The sequence below is a fragment of the Sabethes cyaneus genome, chromosome 1 (assembly GCF_943734655.1).
Source record: "Sabethes cyaneus chromosome 1, idSabCyanKW18_F2, whole genome shotgun sequence".
NCBI classification, from domain to species: domain Eukaryota; kingdom Metazoa; phylum Arthropoda; class Insecta; order Diptera; family Culicidae; genus Sabethes; species Sabethes cyaneus.
In genome coordinates this window covers 31,914,942-31,927,579 of record NC_071353.1, presented here as the reverse complement: position 1 = coordinate 31,927,579, position 12,638 = coordinate 31,914,942, and the positions used below count along the sequence as shown (strand labels likewise).

The following is a 12,638-nucleotide window of genomic DNA, read 5'->3' as shown; positions in this document are numbered from 1 at the left end:
CTGTTCGAGCTCGTTGTGTTCGTACCAATTTCCTCGTTCGTCGAGTAGTACATGGCCGATGAGCAACACGGATTCATGCCCAAGCGCTCAACGACCACCAATCTACTGTTCTCAGACAGACGTTATCTACGCGTACCTCACTGCTGCCTTTGACAAGCTGAATCATTAAATAGCTATCACTAAACTGGACAAACTCGGCATTGGAGGGCCACTGCTTCGGTAGTCTCATTAATGTATCTGTCGACGGGTCCATTTCGCAGGCTTTCATCGCTTTCTCTTGAATTCCGCAAGCTAGCCATCTCGGACCTTTGGTTTTCCTTATCTATTTTAACGACGTCAACATAACACTCAAAGGTCCTCGGCTTGCGTTCGCAAAAGTCAATGACTCGTCTGACACTCTCGCACTCCAGGAGCAGCTGTCGATATTTGCCGAATGGTGTAAAAACAATCGTAATATTGAACCCCGATAAATGTGAAGTGATAACGTTCTCGAGAAAGTTAAGTTGAATCCGATAATCTTCGAATACCGACTATTAAGCATACCTTTACGACGTGTAGATTGCGTCAAAGATCTCGGGGTACTACTCGACTCCCAACTGACTTACAAATAACACGTTTCTTTCGTTGTCGACAAGGCCTGCAGGATTTTGGGGTTCATCATGCGTATCGCCAAAAACTTCAATGATCCTGCTTGAAATCACTCTACTGTACGTTTGTTCATTCCAATCTTGAATACTGCGCAACCGTATGGTACCCGTAAACGACATCACCCGAATCGAGACAGTACAGCGGAGGTTCATTCGCTTTGCGCTCCAACGGTTACCATGGAACGACCCGATCAGACTACCAAGCTACAAACAGACTAATTAACCTGGACTCTCTGCAAACACGTCGGGATGTAATCAATACTGTCTTTATATCAGATGTTTTGACGTCCCGGATCGACTGCCCTTGGATATTAGAGAGAATCGACATCTCAGCTCGGCCTCGCTTAACACGGAACAATTTATTCTTACGTATTCCAACTATAGGGGAGCCAACTACAGCACCTTTAGCACTATAACTGGCTTAAAACGTAGTTTTAACCGTTTCGCAACTTGTTTTGACTTTGGCGTTAGCCACAACGTGCTGAAATCTCGCTTCAGAATATTAGCTAATAGTCTTTATTAATCACTAGCTGACCCGACAAACTTCGTATTGCCACAAATTTACCGGTGTTGTACATAAATCATGAATCTCGGATGATCTTTGTCACAATCTCGAGTTTTGCAAGCCCCCCAGTGGGCGGCGCTTCCGACGGCGGGTCACCGGCAGCACTCACGACCGTCTCGTCCTGAATGATCTAGTGTTACTATAGATAGTTTTTGTGGTCTTGTATTGACTAATGTTTTATGGAAGAGTCTCGAATTTCTCGAGCTCGATTAGTTTTTGAGTTTCGCAAAAATTTCTGTTATATTTGTATGAGAGTCCATATCCCCATACCACAGGGGTGAGAGGTCTCTAACTATCGTAACATAAATTCAAGACTCCAAAATCTCCCACATGCCAAATTTGGTTCCATTTGCTTGATTAGTTCTCAAGTTATAAGGAAATTTGAATTTCATTTGTATGGGAGCCCCCCTCTTAAAAGGGGAAGGGGTCGTAATTCACCATGGAAAAAATTTCTGCACTCTAAAACTCCCACATGCCAAATTTGGTTCCATTTGATTGATTAGTTCTCGAGTTATGAGGAAATTTGTTTTTCATTTGTATAGGAGCCCCCCTCTTAAAGTGGGGAGGGGTCCTAATTCACCATAGAAAATGTTCTTGCCTACAAAAACACCCACTTGCTAAATTTGGTTGCATTTGCTAGATTAGTTCTAGAGTTATGAGGAAATTTGTATTTCGTTTGTATGAGAGCCCCCCCTCTTTAAAAGGTAAGGGGCACTAATTCATCATAGAAAAAATGGTTGCCTACAAAAACACCCACATGCCAAATATGGTTCCATTTGCTTGATTAGTTCTCGAATTATGAGGAAATTTGTATTTCATTTGTGTAGAAGCACCCCCTCTTAAAGTTGGGAGGGGTCCTAATTCACCATAGAAAATATTCTTGCCCTCGAAAACTTTTACATGCAAAATTTTGTTCCATTTGCTTGATTAGTTCTCGAGTTATGAGGAAATTTGTATTTCATTTGTATAGGAGCCCCCCCTCCTAAAGTGGGGAGGGGATCCAATTCATCATAGGAAAAATTTTTGTCTCCAAAAACACCCACGTGCCAAATTTAGTTCCATTTGCTTGATTAGTTCTCGAGTTATGAGGAAATTTGTATTTCATTTGTATGGGAGCCCCCCTTCCTAAAGTTGGGAGGGGTCCCAACTCATCATATAAAAAAATTTTGTCTAATAACACCCACATGTAAAATTTGGTTCCATTTGCTTGATTAGTTCTCGAGTTATGAGGAAATTTTGAATTTCATTTGTATGAGAGCCCCCCCCCCTCCTAAATTGGGCAGGGGTCCCAATTTATCATAGTAAAAATTTTTGTCTCCGAAAATACCCACGTGCCAAATTTGGTTCCATTTGCTTGATTAGTTCTCGAGTTATGAGGAAATTTGTATTTCGTTTGTATAGGAGCCCCCCCTCTTAAAGTTGGGAGAGATCCTAATTGACCATAGAAAATATTCTCGCCCTCGAAAACTTTTACATGCAAAATTTTGTTCCATTTTCTTGATTAGTTCTCGAGTTATGAGGAAATTTGTATTTCATTTGTATAGGAGCCCCCCCCCTCCTAAAGTGGGGAGGGGATCCAATTCATCATAGAAAAAATTTTTGTCTCCAAAAACACCCACGTGCCAAATTTGGTTCCATTTGCTTGATTAGTTCTCGAGTTATGAGGAAATTTGTATTTCGTTTGTATAGGAGCCCCCCCTCTTAAAGTTGGGAGGGGTCCTAATTCACCATAGAAAATATTCTTGCCCTCGAAAACTTTTACATGCGAAATTTTGTTCCATTTGCTTGATTAGTTCTCGAGTTATGAGGAAATTTGTGTTTCGTTTGTATAGGAGCCCCCCTCCTAAAGTGGAGAGGGGATCCAATTCATCATAGGAAAAATTTTTGTCTCCAGAAACACCCACATGCCAAATTTGGTTCCATTTGCTTGATTAGTTCTCGAGTTATGAGGAAATTTGTGTTTCGTTTGTATAGGAGCCCCCCTCTTAAAGTGGGCAGGGGTCCTAATTCACCATAGAAAATATTCTTGTCCTCGAAAACTTTCACATGCCAAATTTGGTTCCATTTGCTTGATTAGTTCTCGAGTTATGAGGAAATTTGTGTTTCGTTTGTATAGGAGCCCCCCTCTTAAAGTGGGCAGGGGTCCTAATTCACCATAGAAAATATTCTTGTCCTCGAAAACTTTCACATGCCAAATTTGGTTCCATTTGCTTGATTAGTTCTCGAGTTATGAGGAAATTTGCATTTGATTTGTATGGAAGCCCCCCCTCTTAAAGGGGAGAGGAGTCATAATTCCCCTTCTAAAGAGGGGAGGGGTCTCAATTTACCCTAGAATAATTTCTTGTCACCAAACACACCCACATGCCAAATTTTGTTCTATTTGCTTGATTTGTTCTCGAGTTATGCAGAAATTTGTGTTTCATTTGTATGGGAGCCCCCCCTCTTAGTGGGGGGGGGGTCTCTAACCATCACTAAAACCTTTCCTAGCCCCAAAAATCTCTACATGCAAATTTTCACGCCGATTGGTTCAGTAGTTTTTGATTCTATAAGGAACATCCCGACAGACAGACAGACAGAAATCCATTTTTATATAGTAGATTAAGATCAAGAAATCTGTTGGCTTTTTTAAAAAATAAAGAATGAACAAACAATATTCAAATCCACTAAAGACACCAGATGCTACTATGGATCAAGGTTTTACTCTCCGACAAATCATGCAGAAATGTCGGGAGTACAACGTGCCATCGCATCATATTTTCGTGAATTTCGCGGCAGCATACGATACAGTCGAGCGCGAACAGCTGTGACAGATAATGAACGGTTTTTCCGGACAATCTGACGTTGATCAAAGCAACCCTGGAGCGAGTGTTGTCACACGTGTGTCTTTTGGGTTTATTGCCACGACAGCCTACACGCCAGGATTCACAGCTCCCATCAACGACGGCATGTAGAAACAGCTTCTAACTTCTAGTTTCAAGTGCTTGAACCTCACACTTTGTAGGCAACTTTTTCGAGGTGCACGGATTAGATGTTTCATCGTCCACTTCGTCCTCACTTGTGCTTCCGTACTAATTGACAACGTATGCACGTTAGCCAAATTCTCCCTAGTTGATAATCTTGTGTTCATAAATGAAAAAATGGCTATTGTGTTAAAAATGTATCCCGGAGGGAATTCGCCCACAGGTATCGTTGTTTCAATTCAACAATATGGCTTCGGAATGTATAACGTGTAATATGCACATTAAACAGGTTGAACAGGTTAAACAGGTTACCGCGTAAAACCTCTTTGACAGACAAAAATAATAAAATTGTATTTTTCTCAATTTCTTGTTCGTGGCATATTAGCCACCCAGGTAACCAATAAGCATTTGCACTACAATTTAAAAGCAAGCCAATAAGCATTTAAGTTGCCTTAAATGCTACTTAAATGCTATTTTGGCAAAATATACGGCTAATTTACTGCTAGCCCTCTTATAGTGCTGACAATGCTTATTTGCAGCTAGTTACCAACAAGAAGAATTTAAATAGAATTGAGGATGCCAATTTATAACAGTTATGCAGTCAAAAAGCTGATAAACAACAACCTGCAGTATAAAACGCCAGGGATGCTAATAAACAACTGATTTACTGCTTATTTTAATGCTTATTGGTTACCTGGGCAGTTCTTCATTTATGGGCAGAATACAATTGCATGAAATGCCAAAGAAATTGATAGAAAGAGGTTTACTCATCCGCATTGGCTTGATTGCTGCAAATACGCTGAACAACGCCTGCCAAGTGCAATCCCAAATATTATTAACCCATTTCCTCCCAGGGTTGCGAAAACGTAACGCACCCTTCTCTCGATTCTAGAGAAGCCTATAGGTTTGTAATATCAACTTGGACCCTGAGAAACAAAGAAAGATTGGGAAAACATCTAATCGACCTGTTTTTGCTCAAAGCTTAGATGTTACATATAACAAAATTACAGCCGTGGAAACATAACAGGTCTTGCTAATTTTCATTCAGCAGCTCAAACTAGTAACTTTCCTCTCGGATGGCAAAGACGAAGCCGGTGAAAGTGCGAACGTCAATGACAGTATTTCTGGATTCGTAGCTATTGTTCTAACCTCTCCGGAATGATAAAGCTATGTAAAATCTGCATACCGCCCCCTGTAAGACCCTGCGTTTGCATTTTTCAGCGTCCCATTGCGGGACATGGGGACAAAACTAAAAAATACATCTCTACGGGTTTTCTTAGTTGATCAAAACTTTCCTGAAAGTTTCAGCTTTTCATCTCTGCTGGAAAAAGTTTAGGGCTTAATGGGTTAAGGTGTCTGTCCTCAATAGCAGAAGAAAGTGTACGGTAGGCGCTACTCCAACAAAAATATTTCAGAAATACCTATATATCAGGAATGTAACGTGCCCACTAGACTAGCGCGACTACAGATTTCCGGACAAGCTGACGCGGCTAATAGAAGCTACTTATTTTAGAACAAATGGGATTACGTGAGCTTTTTGGAGACACCCTCGAATTTACTTTTTACTGGTATATAATTAACCGTTAACTAAAACTCATTTTTTATCATCATTGGCCGTCAGATGCCCTAAATAAAAAACAAACAAATTAAAAAACAAATGGTTTTCAAAAATCCATGTTTTTGTGGGAGATTCTGAACTTGATGCAGAGGCACCAAAAATTAGTCGTGCAGAATTAGGGCACCTCACGGTATAGTAAACTTTATTTTTGATAATATGCAGCTTTTTTTCTAATTTTCCATCTCACTTACCACAAGTTTATTCTACTTCACACTTGGAAATAATGCTACCTAATTTAAATGGCAGTAAAAATGAATAAAATTATCATATTTTTATTGTTCTCCAAACATTAATAAAATATTTGAGCTTCTTTGAGTGAACAATTCAGAATTCACTCTATCTATGCTTTGATCGGATTTAGAAAAAAAAGTCTCACCGTTTTGCGTAATTCGGTGAAATCTGAAGCCTATTATTCGAATACGATTCAGGTATTGTGATAATGTAAATCCATATGTTTAAAAAGATACAATCAATTTAGCTGCTACTGTTTGCTTCCTTCAAATCCTAAAACCGTTTTCCAAACTCTCATCCCCACTGCGCAGCGGTGACAGGCAAACCATCGGAAAAGCCACCCCGTATCCGGAAAACGTCCTGGATAGCATCTTTAGGAAACCATCCGAAGTCGGACAGTAATTCATCGCCGCTATCTGGTAGCAGTACTGCAAGCGGCTCAACTAGTAGTGGATACTCACCAGCCATCGAAAAACTATTGGCCATCTTCATCAGCCCAAGCAATTTGTTCTCCTCCAGCAAATGTAGTCCACCGAGCTCGGAAAGTTCGACGGTATCGACGGGTACAACCGGTGGAGTGAAAGAAAGCACATCCAACCCTCCATCGCGCAAGGAGAGTCCCATGGGTGGACTATTCCAGTGGTCGAAGTCGACCAAAGACGAGGATAAAGTTTTGAAAGTAAACGTTTCACCAGAAAATACAATCACTCCTCAACAGGTACAACCGCTAAGCCATTCACCGCAAGCACAATCTCAATCTCCGATGTATTGTGTCGAACATATGCCAACACAGTTGAAAGCAGAAATTAAGGAAAACATTTCTCCGGAGAACACTATAACGAGAAGCAAACTGTTGGCGAATCCATTGCCTTCTTCACAGGCTAGCTTAGCGGTTTCAGTGGCACCCATCATGACAACAACGACAACCGCTACTCAACATCCGAAAGTTATATTCCATCTAGGCGACGATTACGATGACTCAGAGGACGACATCGATACACTCACTAGCAAATATGGGGGCGGAGCTAGCAGCGGCGTACCAGGTGATTTCAACAAGCTATCGTCTCATCAACCGTCCTCATCGTTGCTGGGAAGTAGCGCTGGTAGTACCACCACAAACAGCAGTGGAATCAGCATCAGCAGTCAATCGTCACCGCTACAAAGTAGCATCCTTCAAACTAGTCATCTTGGACAACTGGCTCGTGATTCGTTGGTAACAATGTTTAAGAATCCTTCACTCGCTTCACAGGATTCGATGCGATCAATGGATTCTTTGACCGAGGCAACTGAAACCATTCAATCGCAAACTCCTCAACAACCCGATACAGGTAACTCACAAGCTCAGTAGCGGACTTGGGCAGAGCGTACCAGTGTCGAGTGGTTGATTTAAGCAAGTAGGAATCAGGTAAGCCAGTTGTATCAATGCTATTAAAAAAACGGAAGCACTGTGAGTGCGGTAGCGGGTTTGGAAGTGTTATGCCGGTATCTCTCTCACTTAGTTCATTATTGCTGGTATTTGGTAGATCGTTCGAACGTTCTTTATACATTTCTGACTTATCAAAGTAAAAAGTAAATAATGTGCCTTCTTTAGATGCAAATGGAACAAAGAAAAACAGAAGCGAAGAAGCAGTAAATCCTATCGGACTATGCAATATATACGTTACTTACACAAGAGGCCAGGAAAAGCAGAGGCTAGAGCATGGAAACATCCGTTAAATTATTTAACTTATAACGTGTGATTGAATGATGGCTTGAAAGAGAAACGGACGGTTATGGTGAACACATAATATTATATTGAAGCGAAGAATATTTAATTTGCTAGGACCGTTCCAGTTGCTTAAACAGATAATGGTATGTAATTATCACATTTTATCGTACAAGACCCAACGAAGCGCGAAACTAATCTGCAATACAATAATAACAGTAACACCTTGGATGGATCAATGGCACTTTATTACTGAAAGTGTCAATTTGGACAACGAACATTCAAAATTTATATCTGTGAAAATAACTGAAAATATTTTTCCCAATAGTTTCATTCCATTGACATCTTACAGCAGCTTGCTGGTTCCAAGCGAATGTAATTCACAACTTCTGTTAAATTGTGTCAAACTTTGCGTTTGATTAGGTCGTTTTACGAACTTGATTTATTGGCAGCTTTTTGCTCTGAATCCAGGGTGTGTCACCAACCGGCCGTTTACACTGTATGTCAAATAAGAGAGTACCTGAGCAATCCGAGAGAACCTGGTTGTGCGTATAAAAATGTCGTCAACTGAATGGGATGGACCGAATGAACGAAATAATTATGTTAATAGACGAATCCAGTGCAGCGCAAGATAGGGAAGAAGTTTACACTTGAAACTATCGAATAAATTAAATTCATTAAGAAGCAAATCTCTAAAAAGCACTGAAGCAAAAATCTGAGTATTAAAATAAAATTAAAAAGGCAAACGAAAGAAGTGTAATTGAGTAATTTAATCCTCTTTCAAAACCATTGTGATATTAGTTGTAATCTACACGATTATTTTAATAACTGAATTGTAAGCTTAATATGAGGGGAATGAGAGAGTATACCTAAAGGATATGTGAGATTTTGAATGCTTTAAATAGATATTAGACAACATACTGTCTAGTTTCCAACAACCAAACGTATTGCTCCGAGGTATGCTGAATAAGAAAAATCATACGAATTGTCACTAATACTCTATTTTTGGATACTTTTTGTATCGAAGGATCACAAATAGAAATCATTTTGTATTTCCATTATCGGTACAATTTTATAACGTGTTCTGTATTGTTTGGTAATGCCAGCCAATGTGACATCCAAGAGAGATATGATAAGGCAATAAACTTTCAATTATAACCAACCATCCGCAAGGAAAATGTTCGATCAAGAAAGGTACACCTGAAACTTATCGGCTAAAGTACGTTATTAACATAATATAAGAAGACTGCCTATCCAGTATACTTAACTTTTACTTCACTGGATCAATCCAGAAGGGAAAATGCTCACTTCAGAATGAACAAAACGCTTCTTTTGAGACTGGCCATGAACGAAAAATTCAAAGTTATTGAGCAGCCCACTCACAGTGCTTCTTGATGAGGGTCGATTTATTTCCAACGTTTCGACTAGAGAGGATGTGTTTTGTGAACAATGATGAATGACTAGCAGGAATCCCAGATTATCGGATTTTTTTTGTTTGAGGATAAATGCAAATGGAAGTTGAAAAATCGTACCATTGAAACAACAGAAATAGGTCAGTCATAATCACTGCAAAAAATGCAGGAAACAATTTATAGTTTGATTTAAGTTTCAATTAGCAGCAAGCGAAGCAAGCAAAATTTTCGATGTGTAGTCAATGGGAACGAATGAAGCGTTTTTTCCGGTCAAAATTAGTCCAGTTTACAATGTTAATTCGATTAGTGTGTGGTTCTCACACGTTTGCTTAATTTCCAATTCTACTACATATGTCGTATCATATGTGCCCTAAACGTTGTCTCGGTCGTGACTAAAGTTTCGTTTTGACTATACCAATATAATTTGTTAGTCAAAAATTTGATGACCTACGTATATCAAGCAGATGATTTAGAATGTCTAAAACGACATACACTCTTAAATGAGTTCATCATACCCGAAATTAGCTAATACTTGGTTAAAACGATTCAAAATGCCCTTAAAGTGTACAAACTCAGATTTTGAGTTGTTTTTCAACCAAAAAATTGGTAGTAGGAACTTGAAAGTGCGTTATTTGTCACAGAGAATAATTCAATTATCGGTAGCAAGTAGCCAAAATTGGTTGAATTTTTTACCCAAAATTTGAGTTTGTACACTTTAAGGGCATTTTGAGTAGTTTCAACCTAACTTTAGCTAAATCCGACCTATTTACGGGTAGAATCATTTCACAGTGTAGACCATATATGATTTGTAAAGTTGAAAGTCAAAATACGTGGATACTCTAAATGAAACTTAATCAAGTGAAATTTTGTATACAATATAGAGGTAATTCTGACTCATCTCTAGCAAAAATCCAAACAAGATGCTTTGGAATATCAATTTCAATTAATTGGGTAATAACAGCCAAAATCACTAGTATTGGCTATATTTTCAATGTTCTGTTACTATGTCTTATTTCTAGTTCTACCTATGGACATTGTAAACTATTTCAGTTTTACATAACACTATAACAGTTTTGATCCCTCAAAGCTGCAAGCTCAAACCCGGTAACGAAGTCGAGCAAAAAATGCTTCGTTTGTTGCAATAAAAACATTCATGCTTCATCAATAATCAAATTACAACAAAATTTCGTTTGAAACTACTATCAAGTGTATCTAAAAATTATTTTTAATGTTTCACGTCATATCTATAGTACGAGATACAATAACCAATCTAGTGGAACTGATATTGTACTGGATGCTAGTGAAAATGTGAGAAACCTTTCGGCATATCAACAGCAATTTTTGGAAAAACCTGGCTATTTATTTCCAAACCGATCGCCCAGTTTCGATTATGTTTAAGTCATTATATTCAAATTTTTACCTTTTTTAATCGGTTGCATCATCCATCATACATCCATCGATCCATTATTAACCCTCTATCGGACAATAACGAAAAAAAATTTACACTACCTTGATCGAGAAAATTCTGAGGACTCAGTTGTGGATTTTACCCGTACTCGTTGCAAAGTTAAAGGCGAGGTTAAAGGTCATGTAACTTTTGGCGGAAATTTTCTTGAAAAAAATATTCTTAAATACAGTTTGAGGTTATACAATTGAACTGGGCGATAGAAAAACCGATCGGCTTATCACATTTTTGCCAGAGCTATCTCGTAGTCGCAGTAAAAATAGGTTTATCCAAAAGTACGTATAAATACTATTCTTGTTACTTATTTTTTGGCTGTTAATTTTAGCAAAAGCTATTGTTTCGTTTCGTATCAAAATAATCTAAATTCTAAGTTTGAACATTGTTTTGGATAACCCTTGCAGTAATAACCAGACAGTAAAACATGAAAAACAAAGTTTTTCGAGAATTGTCATTTCCCAAGTTAATAGTGGCAGAAAAATTTCCCAGTGTTATTCCGATTAATAGTTAACAACGGAAACAGTAAACGCAGCAGATTTTTCAGTTTTTTTATTAGTATCTTCATTTAATATTTCTGTGATACAAGGTAGCTTGTGATACAATTACAATTATTTTTAAAACCTAACAAACAATTCAACTAAACCAACAAGTAATCTAACGAATCAGAATCAGTGCGTCTATCCTGACGGCTGTTTCCAAGTATCTCTAAACCAGTTTTATCAATAATGTTTTTTTTTTTAATTTCTGAACGTTCTCGTTTTAGTTTATCTCTAGTGAGCCTAACAGTTAAAGTGTGAAGAAACGAAAAAATACTAATCGGAATAATTCTATAGGTTATGTATCGTGCAGTGTATGAAAACAACAAATTCACTGAATAGAATGCTAGGTACCTTAAGCGCGTACATCTTTTCGTTTCGAATCGGATTATCTTGTACAACATCATAAGTGGTACCAACATCTTTTGATTTTTCCTATTTTAAAGCATGCGCGATGAACAAACAAGAGCTGAACAGAGATAACCAATGCTCACTAATACCCTTGAACCCTTGAAATTTGACCGATCTTTTCTTGTTGATAATGTTTGCAAAAAAAGGTTTTATTCTGTTCAACCTACCAAATTATAGACATGCCTTCTTGCGCGCGCGTAATTAAATCAAAATTAACTATAACTGTTCAGCTCATTCGTTTATTTTGCATTATGAGCAATGGTCGGTTCTTATTAGTTCAATTTACTACGTTCAAATAGAAACCAAATCAAAACTACTGAGAAGGGAAAACAGAAGCTACACATTTTTATTAGATACAGAAGTACAACAAATGTGTTGTCAATGAATTTCCTACTTTTAATTTCGATGGTTTAACCAATGCTATGTTATAAGATTGTCGTCAACAAACACCCTTACAAATAACAAACTAGGACAATGTTTCGTAGGACAAAAACATTGTGAGTTTCCCACTTCGATAATTTATGTTCAAATTCGCTAATAATACTTTACCATTTATATTTTAACTTAAGCTTCACTCTTTCCCCCCGATAGATAGAGTTTATTTTCCCGTAAATAAATAAAAACAGTAGTGATTACTTAACGTACAGGCGTTGATCCATACTAGTAGCAAAATTCATCCGATTGTCCCATAGAAATGCAACAATATCCTATGACCTTTAATTCACAGTGTAGTTTACATCATTTTGCTGGTGTTGCAAAAGAAACGTTTTGGCATGGAAAAAAGCCCAGCCATCGGCCTGAGGTAGACTAAGTATCGACGAGCACGGAACTAGGAAAACTTCTTCGCGCTAGGTCCAACAAGCCCAGTCGTCGTATGCTCAAATATTGACTGGGAAACACTGTTAGAGGCAATACTAGCCGCGCAATTGTTCTGTACCTACACTAAAAATTAGCTGCAAAGTGTGTGTCGAAGAATCACGTCTGTAATCGTCGGGAAGCTTTTAAGCGTTTAGGAGAGCATTGCACACTGCGGTGCCGCATCGCAAAAACGCAATCATTAGCTATTATTGAGTAAGAATTCCGTAATTTGC

General features: G+C 38.3%; 1 protein-coding gene across 4 annotated transcripts in view; it reads left to right on the top strand.

Moving 5' to 3' along the window:
- The window catches only part of LOC128734312 (serine-rich adhesin for platelets), a 46,158-nt gene extending 33,890 nt beyond the window's left edge, over positions 1-12,268 (top strand). For all 4 annotated transcript variants that reach the window (XM_053828462.1, XM_053828445.1, XM_053828471.1 and 1 more), the window contains exon 7: positions 6,333-12,268. In XM_053828462.1, coding sequence (XP_053684437.1) covers positions 6,333-7,369 — 1,037 coding nt within the window. In that variant the 3' untranslated portion in view covers positions 7,370-12,268. The remainder of the gene's footprint in view (positions 1-6,332) is intronic.
- The last annotated feature ends 370 nt before the right edge of the window (positions 12,269-12,638 follow it).